This window comes from Agelaius tricolor, unplaced genomic scaffold (assembly GCF_023055355.1).
Source record: "Agelaius tricolor isolate 1412-34295 unplaced genomic scaffold, bAgeTri1.0.p SCAF_4, whole genome shotgun sequence".
NCBI lineage: Eukaryota > Metazoa > Chordata > Aves > Passeriformes > Icteridae > Agelaius > Agelaius tricolor.
Window position 1 is genome coordinate 26,895,634 of NW_027269264.1, and position 19,097 is coordinate 26,914,730.

A 19,097-nucleotide genomic window follows, 5' to 3' on the forward strand; every position below is an offset into this window, starting at 1 on the left:
AAGAAAATAAAGACGTACAAGAACTTGTTTTTTAATTCACTTTCAGGAAACTTCCCTGTTGGTTGTAAGGTTGTGGCAAGTAATTAGTCAGGGCATTAAAATTTTACAAAAAGGAATGTTGACACTTTTCTGTCTTGGAATTCTTATTCTCAAATTTAATTAAATCAATCGCTTCCTGTTCTTTGTGCTGTAACTTCAGTTACTTTGGTGGGTTGTAGAAATTAGGCTTTTAAAAGGATTTCAATAGTGCTTGTTTAATGCCAGAAAAAAAATTACTTTCTTATGAGGTCATAAACATGAAAGATGAAGATTCACTGTAATTAGGGGCATGAGAAACTTGTGTAATTTATTTTCTATATTATCTTGTCTTTTTATCTCCGTTGATTTCTTCTCAGACTTTGGGGTTGTCTGCTATTTTCTGATCATGTGTGTACTGAATGGTATTAAAATGAACTGCATTTGTCAGAAATGGTGGAAGTATTTTGTATGTTAGTTGTTTTGTTTTTTCCCTATAATTGCCTGATTCCTTATAGCAATTTCTTTCTCTTGTTTTTTTTTCAGGATTGACAAACCTTGAGAACACATTCATCATTTTGTCAGGCTTGACCAATGAATTTTATAAAAAACTAAGGATATTTTGAAAATATCTGCCCAATAACTGCCCAAATTTCAGTCAAGGAGAGCCTATTAATAGAAAATGTGTCATACATTTTTAATCTGTGACTAATAATGCCTTAATTATATGGTGAAAGTCTGCTGGTGGAGGAAGAAGACTCCCTTTGTTAAGAAATTTTTTCACTGAAGAAGGCTGGCACCCCCCTATAGTATGAAGCCCTCTGAGAAAGGCTGGCTGCTTCTACTGCTGCCTGTTGTGTTAAGAGTTGTGTGCTCCTCCTTTATTAGTGTGAACCTTGGGGTGAAAGTGATGAAGGGACAATCTGTCTTCCTGTCAGAAGAAGACCTCAACTTTTCCATCCCCAGAGAGAAAGATGTCTGCAAAGTAGAAGTGATCAATGAGCCAATAACACAGAGGGTTGGGAAACTCACTCCACAGGTATTTGGGCTCTGCTTTGCTGCCTTGAGTATTAGTGTGCGCAGGTCTGGGAGAAACTAAAAGGGACTGCTTGATTGATTTTTGTTCTTCTTTGGGTAGTGACTAAAAGGCATGAAACTGAACAGTGTGTGGGATTCAGCTTTTGCTTATGTAGACAGCTGGCAGAGAACTGCAACCCTGAAATCCAAAAGCTGAGATCAGTAGCACGAGTGCACAGAAGTGAGTCTGGTCAGAGTCTCCTTTCACAAGTGAAGAATGGGTATTTCAAAACTTCCAGTTAGGAGATATCCTCAGTCTCTCAGCTGCTTATTTTTCTCCCATGAGGGTAACCAGTGCCCCTTGAATAATGCATATCCCACTACAGCATTTTGAATTTTAGTCACGGAGCCACCTACTTAAGGACCAATTAAGAAAAAATAATCACATACAATAAGCACATTGTGTGCAGCATTGTTTGTTCTGCTCTGCAACAGCCAAATTGTTAGCAGATGGCAAATACATTAAAACTCCCCTGTTTTCTTTTCAAATGTTGAGCTTGTAGGAATAATGAAATATATTTCACATATTACATTTCTGCTACTCATCTGCTTTACAAATTGCCCACCTGAGTTATAACAGGAAGGAGTTGAACACAGTTCATGAACATGTAATGTTATAGACAGAAGATAAATGGTTTTAATGGTTCATAACCAAGCAGGTTTTGGAGTTTGAAAAATTCTGGTTTGTGCCACAGCATACATTTTCATGTGCTTGTATATGACTATAGTTTTTAACCTTTCCAGGGTTTTTGGTGGCTTCTGTGAAGATAGGTGAATCTCAATAGATTTTTCAAAACTTCTGGCTTGTTCATCAGTATTATTTTTGCAAACCACTGACAAGTACTTCAGCTGAATCAGCCCTCCTAAGGAGCAGAGGCGTACCAGGGAAACCAGGAGGACAATGTGTGATCTTCTCTAGAGACTGCCTTAAGTAGTGTAGTGCATCTGCAGAAACTACCCAGGGCTTGTTTTCTGCCAGCCAGGGACACTGGCCTTAGTACACCCCCTCTACTTCCCCAGTACAGGGTGGTCCCTGACTCCTACAAACATAGAACATTAAGGCTGGAAAGACCTCGAAGAACAATGAGTACAGCCATTAACCCAGCACTGCCAGGTCCACTAAAAACCACGTCCCTATATATTATTTTTGAATGTTTCCAAGTATGGTGATTCCACCATTTCCTTGGGGAATGTGTTTTAATGCCTGGCCAACCCTTCAGTAAAGAAATTTTTCTTAATATACAACCTAAAGGAGAGGAGGAAAAGAGGGACTTACATGTGAAACCTACAGTGAACCTCTTCTGTAGGCCATCTGTCTGGCTGAGGAGTAATTTTGCTTTTAACTTCTGCCTCAGCTTCTATGTGCAGTAGGACCCAGGCATTTTGAAATAGCCACTTTGTCCTGTGTAACCCAACATCTTTCAAGCACAGAGCTAGAGGCCCTTTGCAAGAGATCCCAGGAGATGTGCATTCACTGCACCTTATTTTCCAGACAACCTCCCCTCTCCCAGCCCCACATCTATTAAGCACCTGCTCTTTCATGGCCCTGAATATCTGCCCAGGCAGCTGAGTGTGGAAGCTGGAGGCACACATGTAGAGGGAAGAGCTCTGTTGGGCAGGTGCCCCTAGGGCACCAGGCTGGACAAAGACTGTGCCTGCTAGTGGTGCCTGAGCTTTCACCATTCCTGAAAAAATGTGCCAGAGTCTAGATCTCCTTGTGCCACTCATGATCTTTCTACAGGAAATTCTGCAGCAAGAAAATGTCTCTGGTATGATTTGGTTTACTTCCATTAAATTGGGTTATGTTCTAGGAATGTATGACAATTTAATTATAAATTGTAATTGAAAAGCAGTTGAAGTGGAAAAATCCAAAGCCCAACAGTAATTAGGAAAATATTTAGATTTCCTTTGTCTTACCCAGTGAATTTATAGACAATTAGAGTTGCCTGTTCATACAAAAGGAAAACATATCAGGAAACATAAACCAGATGTTTCTTTTTTGCAAAGCAGATTGTGTCTAAATACATATATAAACTGACTGTCAGTCAGTGGTAACAAACCTTTGTAGAAAGGTTCTAAATTTTCCAATCTCTTCTTACCAATTAAGATGTGGAGCTAATGATGTCTTAAAAATAAGGACATTTAATTCTTTGATATGATTTGACTCAGTGAGATGCATCCCTGAGTCCTAAGGGAACTGGTTGATGTAGCTGTAAAGCCACATTCCATAATATTTGAAAAGTCATGGCAGTCAGGTGAGGATGGCTACAGTAACCATCCTATAAAAAGGTAGATCTTTCCTGGGAGTTATTGACCTGTCAGCCTCTGCTCTGTTCCTAGGAAAATCATGGAACAGATCCTAGTAGAAGCTGTGCTAAGGCACATGGAAGACAAGGAGGTGATTCAAGACAGCCAGCATGGCTTCACCAAGGGCAGGTCCTGCCTGACCCACCCCTTGGCTTTCTGTGAATGGAGTGACTCCATCAGTGGGCAAGGGAAGGGCTCGGACGTCTTCTATCTGGACTTCTGTAATCCCTTTGGCCTTGTCCCCCACAACACCCTCATGAAACCAAAATCCTACTGACTTTGAGGGCTTTACACTGATTTATGTCAGTCAAGAATCTCACTTTCAGTGTACAACATTAAGCTTCTGAAGCTACCATATGAGTGGGTTTTGTATATAATATACATTTTTTTCTTTCTTCAAGATAGCATACCACATAACTACTTAATTTTATTTTCCATTTTTGTAGACTATTACATAAGACTATCCCTTGTATTACTTAAATATCATGTTCCTTTATATTAGTTTCTACTAAGAAAGAAAGGACATTAAGTAAGAAAAAGGAATATTTTTTGGTTTTGTTTAAAAAAAAAAGCAGAACACATATTTCTACAGAATTTGAAAATAATGCACAACAGAACAGCCACAACATAGTCAAAATTTTCATCATATGAGTGTAATTTTGTTTTCCACATATTGTTCTTGTCATTCCTTTCTAAGCAGACCCAACAAATAAAACCAAATGTACTTTCCATAAAACCACAGATTATTCCAAGAGATTAATCCATGTATATATATGTCTGAAAATCAACTATCTCATCAGTTAAAAAAAGCCCCAAAAAACAACTAAAAAAAGGAAAGACATTGTACAATGCACTTCTTGATGGAAGTTAAAAGCAGGCAATAAATTTTAAAAGTGCTTGGAATATAGAAAAATTATCACATTGCTTGAGCAACTAAGAATGACTTCAGTGGAAGTGGGCCCTTTCACTAATAATGAAAGCTGAGAAACTCTAACTATTCTTCCGTTAGAGAAGGATGTAAGTTACATTCTGTGTAATGGTTAGAAAGAAACAAAGTTCAATAATTCTTAAATCTCTTAATGCAAATGTCATGAGGTGCTTCAGTTAAGCATGTACTAACAATTAATTAAGAATTAAATTATTACATAAATTTTACACCTAAAGTCAGAGCATCCAAAGATTTTCTCTATGAGTTACACTTTCAGTCAAAATTTTAGAACCTTACTAAAGTCTCTCAGCCATTTCACCATGGTCTAAAGTGGTTAGGGAAATGAACAAAATTCATGCATTGCATTTGCATGAATTGGCTCAAATAATAATTTTCATGATTCTTTTGTCATATTTTAAAAAATTACTGTCATTAAGAAATTACCTCTTATTTTTTGAAAAAAAAAAGGCTAGTCAGTCAGCCATATACATATATTAACTGCTATTAGTTATGGCCTTATTATGTCTGTTAGTAAGTGTTGAACAAATTTCACTTTAGTCTGTGGAAGTCCATATAACCATTTGTGAATACTGCCCCAAATAATGCAATGAAAACTATGTTTAGATTCACAGTGAAATGCTTTGGAAATGCAGTGATTTTGGTTTCTTGCTGGCTAGAATATGCCTTTTCTCTCTGAAGATATGAAACATGAGCATCTTCCATGCTCCATAGACTGCGTAGGGATTCCCTTTCATCACAAGGTTAACACAGTCTATCAATGCTAGGAGCTTTCTGGTAATTCAGTAAAGAAACGATACTGAGGGGGAATTTTAAATTTCCAGTCTTGCCAATTGCAGTATTTGAGAACACGGAAATTGTTTTCCTCAGAACCCAAATCCCTTTTCCAAAGAATGGGTATGTCAAAGCAATCTTTCTTCTATTTGTGTCAGGCATGTTTTCTCATTGCCTTGCTTTCACAAACCAACCAACCATTAAATAAATCAATCTGCCTGAAAGCAGTGTCTGCCTTAGATGGTTAACTGTGGCCAGACAGACTCACAAATTTTGCCTATATCAGGTATGTTGTCAGAATTAGTCTATTTTGAATTGGTAGGAAAGCATAGGTATCTGCTTGCTTTTGTGCTGTGGATTACATCGATTTTGGGGATGGATGTTTGTATGGCACAGAGATGATGTCTGATCTAGAAAAGAGCTACTGGTACAAAGTCAGTATCACAGAAACTGGGAACAATTATAAGTTAGCTATGTTGTACTTTTGTGGTATAATTGTGGTGGACATAAAGCAAGATTTACTATATAATCAAGCTATTGTCATGAGCAACTTTAAAAGTCAATAAGTCTCAAATTATTATGATGGAACTGCTGGCTTTTCAGCACCACTGCAGTTGTATATACTGCTGGATATATTTACAGTCTTAACTCCACAGGCTGCAGTGGTAAAGAAGGTGAGGTCAAACTATTTGTTGTACTGGGGAGGGACTTGGCAGCCTGAAACAATCACATACAACCTTTGCCCTTCTAATTGTGGCGTGCAGGCAGTCCCATGTTAAGTGGTTGCTCTGACTCCCACAAAGGGATCACATACAGGTGAATACCTGTTCACAGAAATGAACTACATATTAAACATTTTGTTAGTCTGGTTCCAGGCACTCAGAGAGAAGTAGAGAAGGGGCTGTGAAGTTAACATCTTTGGCAGTGTGGTGCCAGTATATTCTTTCTCCTTCATAGGTTTTTGACTGCCACTTCCTTCCTAATGAAGTCAAATATACCCACAATGGATGTCCGATTTTAGATGAAGACAAGGTCATGCTTAGGCTGTACAGGTAAGCAGCAGCAGCAGCAGGTCACACTTCACTGTTACCAGGAGCCCAGCTGACCTTAGGAAGAACAAGCAGTCCATTTTTTACAGTTAAAGCATGTTCTGCTGTACATGATGTAACCACTTAGATCCAGTAGCTGCATCATTAGTCAAGAAGTGACCATCTGTTTACAGAAACATTTCTCACCATGTATTGCAGATACGCTCATTTAACGTGTATTATGTATTGCGGGCTTATTACACACAACCAGTGATTTTTCATTATGCTGTGGAAAATGGCAATAGCACTTTCAGAATACTGCATGTTTGTTCTCTATTGTCCTGCTGATAGGGACAGACACTCATATACACACAGAGAGTTACATCTTCACACACATCCCCTTATAAGAAGGGGAATTTGGGCAGCAGGATCTATGTTATGGTGATTCAAGGCTTGAGCACACAAGAGAGAAATCAGTTCAAGTAATTCCGTTTCAAAGATGAAGACAATGCCCAAATCACAAAGCAATAGAAGATGGCATGAAACATAACTGATTTTCTTCTGTCCCTTGCAGGTTTACAGAAACAGAAACGTTTGTAGAAACTTTCACCCTTCATGTGCAGTTACTTGAGCCAGACTGTAACATCATAAAAATGCGCTCCCACGCGTTGGAGGTCCCTGAATACTACGGTCTGTCCAGGGTGATTGACAAGAACGTCCTCACCTTTGATTATGACAGGAAGATAAACCTGGATTGCACCATTTCCATAATCTCTTCGGAAACTCACCTGCCTGCTCATGGCCAGCTTATTGCTGGGAAAGTGCAGCAAGGGCAGTTTGGTAGAGATCAGCCATGGAGCTTCTTCCCTGACACTAGTATGATGTGCTTTTGTTGTTTGCATTAGCACCTTCAGAGAGATGCAGCAGATTAAGTCTGGAGTAGTGGGCCGTTTCAGATGTGCTGTGTAACAGTGGGTTGTGTGAAATTTAGTGAACAGCTTGAGCTATTGTGGGCATGAAAGGGACATGAAGCTTTTGTGAGGCACCATGCAGATCACAGATCTGGGTCAATAATTCCTTGACCGGGTTCTGGCCATATTTCTGGCCCATAGATATGTGGACCAATGTGACAGTTTTGTGTGTGCCAAGACTCAGTAGAAACAGCACAGGTCATTGCTGGAGGCAGCACCTAACCAAAACACTAAGGTAGGATGGAGTTGGAAGACATCAGATGAAAACAAAATCCTGTAGGAGAAATTAAGGAAAGAAGCCCTACTTCTCATCACACTGTCTGTCTCAGGGTTGCTTTAGCTACATGGGCAGGTTCCCCATGGTGGTTTCTGCTCTGGTAACTTTCACTATTGCTTTTGGGTTACAGAGCACCGCCTGGGCCAACAGTGCAGAAACAGGAGCTGTGCACAGGGACTAGGAGATATTAACAACAAAAAGATGAGCTGTGAAGAATTTCTGAGAATGGGAATTCAGTATCGACATCTTGACCCCCCCTCACCTGACACTGATTATATTCCTGTGAGGTTGGATCTCTCAGACAGCAGAAGCAAAACTCTGCACAAGGTAGGTTTTTATGTAAGTTTATAATGTCTGATTATCATCCTGTGGTTTTTGTCATTGTTTCTTTTTTAATAGTTTTTTTTCTCCTTGTCGCTTTTGAAGAGAGATAGGGAGCCTTTAAATCTTTTCAGTTCTTACAAATTTGCCAGCTAAGTTAATGAAAGGCATTATCTCCATGCCTCTATGATTAGACCATTATAGCTAGAGAGAAACACCTCTGATTGATTACTGTCAGACATGAGTAGTTTATCCTGAAAGAAAAATTAATTCTGGCATAATTCCACAACTTCTGTACAGCGTGATCTGCACTGACTTCAGCATACACAGTAATTATAAGTTAAGAGCTCTGTGAACATATTCAGTTAATAATAATTAATAGCTTGTGCATGTTTCTGTCAGATAAAGTTATTCATTAAACTCACATCAAATTAAGTCATTTCAGCCTCAAATAAGGACACAAATAAGACTAGTGAACCTGAAAGTCATATTCATGATGTCTCAATATTTACTCTAGGCATTTTCTAATTAAAATATTTTAATTTTTCTTTTCAAAATAATTATTGCTTTAACATGTACCATGATTTGCTATGTGAAGCTAGAAGAAATTTGATTTATTTTTTCACTTTACTTTGCCTGTTTAGTTGTCTCATTTTTTTCCTGTTGTAGACGGAGTATGCATGGCTCCCTGTTCAGATTAGAGGTGCTGTTCCCAACCAAATACCCAAAGCTGCCCCAATGGCAAAGTTCATCCTGGAAGTAGATCAATTTATTTTAACCCCTATTACAACCACAACCATTGATGCTGAAGACAATGAAACTCCAAAGTCCCTGCTTATATTCAACATCACCAAGCCACCTCCACGAGGCTTTATCACTCACCTCTCTGACCACACAAAACCTATTGGCTCCTTCACGTGGAAGGATCTCAGTGACATGCTCATTGCTTATCAGCCTCCAAATAACAGCCACACAGAGAGGAGGAGTTATGAGGTAACAGTGGGATGTGTGAACATGTGTGAACTGGTTTTCACCTCCTTAAGATTAAGTAAAATGGAAATAAATGTAATCGTATGTAATGGACATTTTTCAGGGGAAAAAATTTTTAAAACTATATGTAATACAGGAGCAGAGGTAAAATCTTTTACCACTTTCTCCTATGACACATCATCTTAACTAACACAAAATAGATGTTTATTGCTCATTCCATAAGAATTTCTTTGTACTGAAAACCTTTTATCCCCTCTGACTGAGAAATACCTAAACAGGATTTTTTTTTAGTAAGAGGAATAGTGAAATAACAGTGCCTGTACTTTTACCCAAGGGGCTTTGTAAAGATCAGTGGTGCCTTTTCCACACAGTTCTTATCCCTGCATAATGTAACTGATCTCTGTGACCTGTGCAGAGGTGACATATTTAAAGTCGTGAAAGATAGACCGGTTAAAGGCAGGGTTGCTCTTTGGCCTTACAGCCTACCTGCTGTGATAATGAGGGTTTAGGGATAGCAAAAAGGGGCTCCCAACAGTTCCTGCTGGGAGTAGTAAAAGCATGTCACTAACACAGAGAGCATGATGGAAGTGATGAAAGAGGTCAGGTTTCTGTCTGCAGGTTCTTGAGTGAGTTATAAAATAACTGTCTGATAAGTTACTTAAGGAGTTATCCAATCAAAGCAAAATGGTTGGTACTAAAGTAATAAAGCTGAACAAACAAGAAATCAGAGCAAGATAAGCTGAGGAAATGGTTGCCTGGAAAGCAGAGCAACAGCAACAGTAACTGGCAATTGATGCTGACAAGACTTGTCTCACCTTTCTTTTCTTGGCTCTCACAGGAACCCCATTTCCCTGTTTCCTTAAAGTGAGGACCAGACATCCTACCAAAACATCTGTTCCTTAAGTGCCTCATCTCTGTTCTGCTTTCAGCATTGTCTGATTGCAGGTTCAAGAATTTGACAGTTCTGGAATCTGAAAACTCAAGAGTTTGATTTAAAAAAAAAAAATAATTTCTGTACTAGTACATATATTTTCTGTCATACCTATTTCTGGTCCTACACATCTTAAAAGAGCAGGAAATGTCTCCCTCACTTTTTATTACTACTAGTTTAAAAAAGCTCTATATTAATTGGTGATTTAACTACCCAAATAAAATTAAAATTACACACACTACAAACTAAGTTTCACAGAATTCACTGCAAAGAGCAAAAAAGGCTCAGTTTTGTGCAGAACTTCCGTGGCTCTTTTTAGAAGCTAAATCAAGTTTTGTTTATTAACATATTATCAAATGTCTGTAAGATCTCTCAGAAGAGAATGCACTATATGTGTTTTGGAGTACATTTGGTTTCCAGTTTTCAATAAGCAGTTTATCTGTTTTCACAACAGGTGGAGTTTGAGGTGCATGACTTCTACTTTGAAAGGAGTTTACCAATCACTGTGCATCTTTCTATCAGAACAACAGATACAAATGCCCCTCGGGTTTCATGGAATACAGGTGAGATCTCTTATGCTAAGTTAATTTTGCTTCAGAATCAATAACATTTTGACACAAATATTTGTCAAAGCTCTAAAAATCAGATTTACACCTGGAGTCTAAGGATCATTAAACTGAAGGAGCAGAAATCTATTTTCCCCTATATCCATTTTGGAGGGAACATGTTAAAACAACTTGAAAAGATCTAATGTCTTAACTGGAATGAAAAATAAAGAAAAAATAGAGTTACAGGAAAACTGTGATTTATTTATACAACATTTTCTTGAAGAATGGACTGTACATAAAAAGGTATGAACATTAAGGGTAACTTCTATGGAATAGGAAGAGTGGGGTAGCATGTAGGAAAGACCAAGGCTTGTTGGTGTTGTTTAAAGTGGAAGTGTGCAAAATTAACAAGTAGGAAAAAGGGCATGATATACCACCAGCATCAAAAGCCTGGAAACCTTACAGGGTTAGGTCTAATTCAAACAGATTTATAATGCCTGCACTGGAAAGGAAACAGAGTCTCTCATCTAGAGTGCATTGATATTTAATCATCAAAAGGAAAAAATATAAGATCAAACACGTCTAGAAGTTAACAACAGGGAAAATGCAGTTTTCCTACGGTAGAAAAAGAAAGGATCTGAGAAGGTGCCTCATGTTTTCCAGAGAAACCTCACCTGAAATGACTGTCTCATTAAGAAGGAGCACCGTCCTCTGTCAGGAAGATCAACATATGTTTTTAACAGCAGACTCACTAAAAAATCTAAATGCCCAGTTTCAGACATTGTGAGATTTCAAGTGCAATGCTCCTGTCAGTGCAAATGTCCAGAAATGTGCCTCATTAGATTATCAGATAATTAGAAACCAGATGTCAATGAAATTTCCTCCCTTACCTTTCAGATACCCCTCTCTGTGAGCCACAATTGCCCTACCCAAGACTGAAGCCATTGCACTGCTGGCTCTGAAGCCATCCACAGCAGGTGGCTCCAGAGACCCGATGGATGTCCTGCTTGACTTCCCACACTCACCACACACACACAAACAGACAAGTTTCTGTTACTGGCTCAGTCTGGGTTTCCCATATTGGAATCCTTGCTGTCTGTTTCCTGTATGTAATTTAACTGTGGTGCAGCAGCACAAAATTAGCTCAAACTGGGTGCCTGCAGGGAGGTGCCCCAAACACAGGAATCCCTGACTTTTATACCCCCACAGACTGTGTGTACTTGTTCCAGTGGTGATATTTGTTCTTGTTGCAGTCCCTGGGTGACCAGACACACCCCATGCCCTCTTTTAGACCAGACACACCCCATGCCCATTGATGGTTCTTTGCCTGGGGCTCCAGATATTTCCCTCCCCCCAGGACACAATGCGCAACTTACACGTGAAGCTACCTGCACTAGGTGCATTTTGCAACATCAGAATTGGTTATTTCTCTGAAAAAAATTCCTTAAAGACAATGAAAAAATTCAAGTATGTCAGAAGCTGTTGTCAGACTTTTAGGTGGCCTTAGAATCATAGTATTATAGAAGTATTAAGGTTGAAAAGAACCTCCAAAATTATCTTCATCTGAATATCACCACGCCCATTGTTTTCTGAACACTTCCAGTGATGGTGACTCCACTACTGCCCTGGGGAGCTGGTTGCAAAGCTAAATTACTCTTTCAGTGTAGAAATTTTTCCTAATATCTAAATCTCCACTGGAACGCCTTTCACACATAGATGTGCAGATAGAATTAAATATTCTGAGTTTTTTCCTCTGGTTGGAAACACTTTTAGAAATGTTAGATGCTGACAGTGATGTAACTCTCTGCTCTTTGTAGGACTCAACCTCCTAGAGGGGCAATCCCGACCCATCACATGGCAGCACTTCCAAATTGTAGACAATGATGACATCCAAAATGTTCGCTTGGTCACAGTTGATGGCTTACAGCATGGGCAGCTCTCAGTCAGAGGTAGGTGATTTCAACTGCAGAGACTGGAAAAATCTCCTCTGTGATAAAACAACAGCTCTGCTCCCTCTGCTGACCACCTTCCCCTGCTACAACCACACTAGGCATGCGTATTAAAACAGGAATGTTCAAAAAATTCAGTATTTAAGCCTTCATTTTCTTAATGTATGTTTACACTCCAAAGGCAAAATTTTAAAGAAATCAGCTATGCTTTCATTGAGAAACATTTTGGAGAAAGATTTTGGAGAAACACAGTCAATACATTTTCAGTTCTTACATTTTTGCTTGCAGATGTTAAGGAATGCCAAGTGATTTTGTTTTGTTGGCAAATACAGACAGCATTTGGATATAGTTGTTACTGGCAGCTTTAAGGTTTATATCAAAAAGTTGAAATTAAACTAGAATTCTAACTCATTGGCCTTCTGCATTATCAATATCACTAGTTCTACTCTCCAGCATATCAGTGCTTGGAGAAAAGGTTATGTAATGGAAATCACTCTGCTCTTGGCAGGGTGGGAACATGTTGCCACTATCATGTGTTCATGTAAAATGCATAACCTAAAGACATAAAGAAGATATTTAAAGAAAAAGAAAGGTGGTGTTTTGAATATAGCAAATACAGAAACTATTCAGAAGTAAAGTTTACTCCAGGAAACTCTGGACAAGTAGTCCAGTGTCTGCAAGATCATCCTCCTGCAAAACTACAGACAGGAACTGTGTGCTGGCAGCAGTGCTAGGTGGGTTGTAGCAGTGCTAGCAGTGCTGTCTCTCCCCAGAGACAGTGTTAGGGAGGCTGTGCAGCCACTCAGGGCCCATTTCCTGGTGGCAATCCTGCCTGTGCATACTGAGTTTGAGGGTTTCTCAGGCTACCATGTACCAGCCAGAGGTGGGCATTTTATCTCCAGTGACTGCGCCTTATTCTCTTTTGTCTCTCCTCATGCCAAGGAAAACATCACCACATATTCTGGAAATTGTCTTTTTTTTGTAAAACCTTAGAGGAATGCCTGGCTTCTTTTCTTGGTGGCCCTGGGGAGATCATACCTTTTAGTGCCAGCTTGCAGTTCATGAATCCTTTAGCTTGCCTGAATATTTGTCTGTATACATAACATTTCTAGTGAAGCAGAGGTATAAAACTGTCTTATTACAGACCATAACCTCAACATACCAAAATCCCTACATCATTATATTTTACTTGAAATGAAATCCTTATCTTTAATTATAAATATATATGTTTTGATATATTCTTTGATGGTTAAAATGCCTGTAAAATTCTCTGATAAGAAAGTAGAGGTTGAAATTAAAGTGGAAACAATCACAGTTAAAAATCCTTGATGTCTCCACATACCTTTAGTGACATTTGGAGGATTTTCTCTGCTGTCACAGTTACAAATTTTGCATTCTTATTAGCTATTCCAACTCCTACAACCTTTTTTTTGATAGGTGAGGTTGCATTTGATTTTTCTAGTTAGCAACATGCTGTTCATCTCTCTCCCTCAATAATCTTCATATTAGTGGAAAGATACTTTTCTGGGCTGAACCACACATTTTTGATGTGTTTTCTTCCACTGTTTTAACAGGAGGGAAAGGATTTATGTTCACTGTCTCTGACATTCAGGCTGGAGTTGTCCACTACCATCATGATGACAGTGATTCTACTAAGGACTTTGTCGTATTTAGAATTTTTGATGGCTCCCACAGTATTCGCCATAAGTTTCCAATAAATATCCTCCCTAAAGATGATAGCCCTCCATTTCTGATCAGCAATGTGGTCATTGAAGTTCATGAGGGACAGACAATCCTGATTCAGCGCTCCATGCTCCATGCTTCGGACATGGATTCCAGTGATCACTACATACTATTCAATATTACCAAGCCACCACAAGCTGGAGAAGTCTTGAAGAAACCAGGACCAAACTTGCTAGGTAATGAAGCATATCCACGAATTTTTCTTTGTCCCCTCCTTTTAAAAATACAGTAAATGTTACAGTCAGACACCTTATTTTGGCTCAGGGCAAATAGTGGCAAATTTGGACTTATTTAATTGTAGTTTAAAACCCCAACACTAATTAATGTTGATCTCTGCACTAGCATAACTGTCCCTGTGTACACAATTTATCTTGTAATTTTTCCATTTTGAGTCCATTTTCCTGGAGTTCTTTACTCCGGAAAAAATATTGTTGTGAGTTAGTTTACATGCAAGGATCTGTGACAAAGTCAATAAGATATGATCCTAATTATGCTAAATGATGAGAAAACTCTTCTTCCATGTAATAACCCAGAAATTCCTGTGCTAGGCTGTAGAGGCTGCTAGTCCTGCAAATTCTCTTCTGACTTTTGAACAGGGCTTTTGCCCTGTTTGCTTCATTTTTGAATGGTCTTTAAGTGACACAGAAAAGAACGTGATGGTGATCTTCAGAGAATGTAGAAGACAATGGGAGAACATTTTGAAGGACTTGCTCCAGTTAGGGTGAAAAAGAGGACATTATACTTCTCCAGTTACTTGGACAACTAACTGCATAACTTTAATGGAGTATTAAAATCATGGAGTGTTCAATAGAAGATGAATTTTTCATTTCAACAGGGTATTCTGTCAACAGTTTTCTTCAGAGGGATCTGTTTAATGGAATGATTTATTATCATCATTTGGGAGGAGAAGTATTTGAAGATTCCCTTGAGTTTGTGCTATGTGATAGTCATGACCCTCCAAATCTCTCAGAGCCACAGGTATGGAATGGAAGCATCTTTGCAGTCTCCTGAATTTTTTCTTCAAATGGCTGATATCTTACATGTTCCGACAGGCTTTCAAATAGGACTGGTATAGATTTTTTCTGATGACAGTCATCACCAAAACCTGTGTTCTTTAGGGCTATTTCTTGTTCTTGCTTTCAATGGGGTAATTCTCCCTGGCTGATTAAAGTTCATCAAAAAGACTTCTTCCTATGCTATAAAACAAAATGTTGAAAACAAATTGTATTTGGGGACAGTACAAACAAATTAAACAACCATCCTGAAGTCAACTGAGAATAGACTGGCTTTTTAATGCAAAAGCCCAACATACTAAATTTAACTTTGCATTTAATTTAAAGGGAAACCTCTAAGATTCAAAAGCTTTGCCTTTAACTGTTAAATACCTCCATTAATCATGTGTTGATGATATGGCATGACAGCCACATCCTGTATCTCACAGTCCAGTGATCCAATTCTGTGTGCTTGTTGGTTAACAGCTACTTGGGACATTCTCTTACTGAGAGCAATGGCTGATGATTCTACTGTCTCCCCAATTGCAGGTGATGATGGTTCACATTATCCCTGTGGATGACCAGCTGCCCAGAGAAGCTCCAGGAGTGACCCGCCACCTGGTTGTTAAGGAGACTGAGATTTCTCACCTAACTAAGAAACATCTCCACTTCATAGATGTGGAAGAGCAAGACAGGGAGCTCACATACACCATAACCACTTCCCCATTTTTCTCTTGTACCCATGGGTAGGTGCAACCTGACAAACATTTCAAATGGGACAGGGGAATAACCCATGTAAGAGCAGCAGCCTCAGTAACATACTTGTGCCTCAAGTTCTTCCTCTGTTGAAAGTGCAGGTGACAATAGTTGGATGCAGTTCTCCTGCTGATGATTAAGGGTAAGCTAGAGCCTGAAGCAAGAGAGTAATACACAGAGTAATAAAAAATAGGTAATTCATAGTTGAACAAGAAATAAGAAGGAGTAAACCTTGTGAAATACTTTCCTTCGCTGCTTGTTTGATATGAATTTTACACTGACTTTTGGGATTCTGTACAGCCTCAAGCGCAGGTCACAGCACCTTTTCTAACAGTTAGAATGGGGCTGACCTGCCCCAAACTGAGACCAGGAGGTCTGCTGTAGCTTTGTCAAAAATATGTACCAGACACTCCTGATTGTGGACTAGGAAGATGTGGAGCAGAAAACAGGCAAAACACACTATGGGAGCAAGGGAGGTATGGAATGAATGGGAGCAGTAGCAGTTTACAGCACTGGTGTTGTTATCTCATTAGAACATCAGCAACAATTTGCTAAACAAAAAGTTTTAAATCCAGAAATTGCATGGTTTAAGCTGAAGATTAACACTTTCAATTTTGACCTCAAGCAGCGAAGGATCATTATGTAGCTGGGAGAGAAGGCTATTTTCCTAATCAGTCAAATAGCCACATGGTTATCCAGTTTGCTGGTTACTGCTGTTGGAAAGCTGGGTTGCTGGAAACCAGTTAATTTCAGAGTTTATAAAATGCATGAAACTAGAAATAATTAATTTTTCCACTTCAAGATAAATGCAGGTGTGTGAGTAATAATAATAATACTGTGATTGACTAGACTTGGGGGTGGTGTAAATAGTATCTGGGGTGTGTAGAGAAACACTCGCAGTAATTCTTGTTTATGAGATTATTTTTCATGATCATCCTGAAAAGTATTTCTTTTGGTCAGTTTTCTGTGGTAATGTTAAAATGGATAACAAGGATGGAAGGAAGGAAAATATTTTTCCTTTCAATGCAGGTGGGAGTTTGAAGCTAATTTGAAATGCAAGATTGAGATACGTGGCTATTTTTCTTGTTCTTTGGTATTGCTAGCCAAGATGTGACATACATATTTTTGTGTAGCTACTCAGATGCTGGGAAGCTGTTTATGGTGGACACCATCCCCAAACTGGTTAAGGATCCTACTGCTCTTGCACTGCGGTCATTTACTCAGGTTTGTTATGCTACTTGATACCATAATGAGTTCTAAGCAATTTAAAAAATTTACAAGTGTACAGCTTTTATTTGACAGGAAAACAAGAGGTGAAAACTGAGGAGCAGTACTATCACAATCTTTGCTTAAGAAGCTCAAAACTCTCTTATTCCAGTACCAGATTTTAAAACAAATTTCTATCATGTTTCAGTTTTTCAATATGTAAACACAAATATCCTAAAACCAGCAGGGGCTACAGTTGTTTGGGTAGGCTGAATTTGGCTTCATATGATGAAAGAGGAATGAAAAAGTATGAAAAATGTGGAAATGAGATCTTGAACTGTTTCTTGGTTCATCTCAGTGTCTCCTCCAGTAGTGCTGGATAGAACAGGCTGGAACAGACTTTCTCAGGATTTTGTAATTCAGTTTTCATGCTTTTGTAGTTTGACAAATAAGTATTACTAAAGTGACCTGTTTTATATCCTGCTGTATGGTTAAAGTTGCATAATGATCATTGCAGAACCATAATGAGAGCTCTGACCCTACAGACCCGAAACCATGTGCCTAATATGGGTAGGCAATCTGGATGCAAGATTTTAATGTTCCTATCACTGGCCTCACCATGAAACACAGGGCGTGCACTTACTATTCATACTAATGAGGGCAAATTCAGCTGCTATGGGAGATGTTAGCTTTTATGAATTGCTTATTTTAAAGTCACAGTTAGAAAAGGTCCTTGGACCAGCATTTTGAAATGGATCCATAAAGCAGTTTAGGCCATGACCTCTGCTATCACTTCTAAACCATATCAGTATTTTTTTGATAGAAGTTTGAGTATTTGAATGTGTACTCACCTAATTTGTATCTAAAGATGCATTTAATCAAGGTATGGCTAGTAGCTAAAGCGTGCCAAATTTCTAAAGTTTATTTTGATTGCTGGATAGCACCTAAACAGGGGATGATAAAGATCCCTAATGTCATGGATTATGAATATCCCCATCATCTCCTCTTACATGCGCCCTTCTTCTCTTTTTGTAGCATGCTGTGAACTATATGAAAGTTGCTTACATGCCACCCCTGCAGGACATCGGACCCGAACCTCAGCAAGTCCAGTTTGTTTTTTCTGTCAGCAATCAGCATGGAGGCACTTTGTATGGGATTTGCTTCAATATTACAATCCTTCCTGTGGACAATCAAGCCCCAGAGGTAGGGTAGTGTGTAGGGTAGAAAAGTGAGAAGGAAGGACTTGGAAATTGCTTTGGGTAGAAACAAAATGAAGAGAAATGTTCTGATTTTACTGAGTTAAAAAAAGAATTTTCCATGGTATCAGGGTTTCAGAGTCTTGCACACAGCTTGCATTGGGATAGAAGTACCTGGTGAGTACTTCTATAGTGGAGTCTAGTGAGTGTGGAATGTCATTTTTCTTGTTAAGCAGAGGACTACCTTTGGTATCTATATATCTGTGCAAAAACATATATGTTGCATCTTGGTTAGCAAAACTGCATCCCTATATTTTGTGTTGTTTATTGCCTTAGGAGGTCAGAAGCCTCCAGAAATAGGATGAGAACGAGAATGCACATATTATAGCCCACTGTTGGTAATTTCTTTAGCTTTTTCTAACACAGCAGAAAAGAGATATCCTTTGGCATTTTTTTTTTTTTTTTAATTGTGTCACATATCCTTATAGCACAGCAAATGGGAATAACCCTGTTTGGTGTGTGTTTAGAGGTGCAGCAGTATGGAAAGCTCAGCATTTCTCCTCCCTGCAGGTTTTTGCAACCCATTTGAGAGTGCAAGAGGGTGGCACGACCCCTATTACAGAGGGACACATTCTCATCTCTGATTCAGACACGAAACAAGAGCATCTCTTCCTGCTCCTGCAGAGGCAGCCGCAGCATGGGGTAGTGGAGCTGAAAAACGTTCCCATGAATGGAGGTGACAGGCTTTCCTGTGAGGACCTGCGTACCCTGGCAGTCAGGTTAGAGGAGTGGTGGCTGTCTTTTGTGGTAGCTGAGGCTCTCAGTTGAATGAGCTACAGCCTGAAGTGGCGCAGGGCTCACCACAGCAGTGTTCACCATAGCTCTGGCAGAGCTGCTCCAGAAGATTGCTGGCTGAACCTTGGGATTGCAATGTCACCATGAAATGAGCATTGGGTGGCCAGGAAATGGGAGTCAGCATGTCTGCTGTAAATAGATTTCTCTATAAAAGCACTGCTCCATGCAGGTGAGGAGACAAATTCTGTATTCAGCCATGCAGTTCCTGTGAGGAA

At 39.1% G+C, this 19,097-nt stretch overlaps 1 protein-coding gene across 3 annotated transcripts in view; it reads left to right on the plus strand.

The window, feature by feature from the left end:
* Positions 1–826: 826 nt before the first annotated feature.
* Positions 827–19,097, plus strand: part of FREM1 (FRAS1 related extracellular matrix 1) — a 56,492-nt gene continuing 38,221 nt past the window's right edge. For all 3 annotated transcript variants that reach the window (XM_071424975.1, XM_071424976.1, XM_071424977.1), the window contains exons 1-13: positions 827–1,054; positions 6,077–6,171; positions 6,722–7,023; positions 7,526–7,722; positions 8,386–8,709; positions 10,092–10,200; positions 12,003–12,134; positions 13,709–14,053; positions 14,713–14,855; positions 15,419–15,615; positions 16,759–16,849; positions 17,867–18,034; positions 18,598–18,806. In XM_071424975.1, coding sequence (XP_071281076.1) covers positions 827–1,054; positions 6,077–6,171; positions 6,722–7,023; positions 7,526–7,722; positions 8,386–8,709; positions 10,092–10,200; positions 12,003–12,134; positions 13,709–14,053; positions 14,713–14,855; positions 15,419–15,615; positions 16,759–16,849; positions 17,867–18,034; positions 18,598–18,806 — 2,540 coding nt within the window. The remainder of the gene's footprint in view (positions 1,055–6,076; positions 6,172–6,721; positions 7,024–7,525; positions 7,723–8,385; positions 8,710–10,091; positions 10,201–12,002; positions 12,135–13,708; positions 14,054–14,712; positions 14,856–15,418; positions 15,616–16,758; positions 16,850–17,866; positions 18,035–18,597; positions 18,807–19,097) is intronic.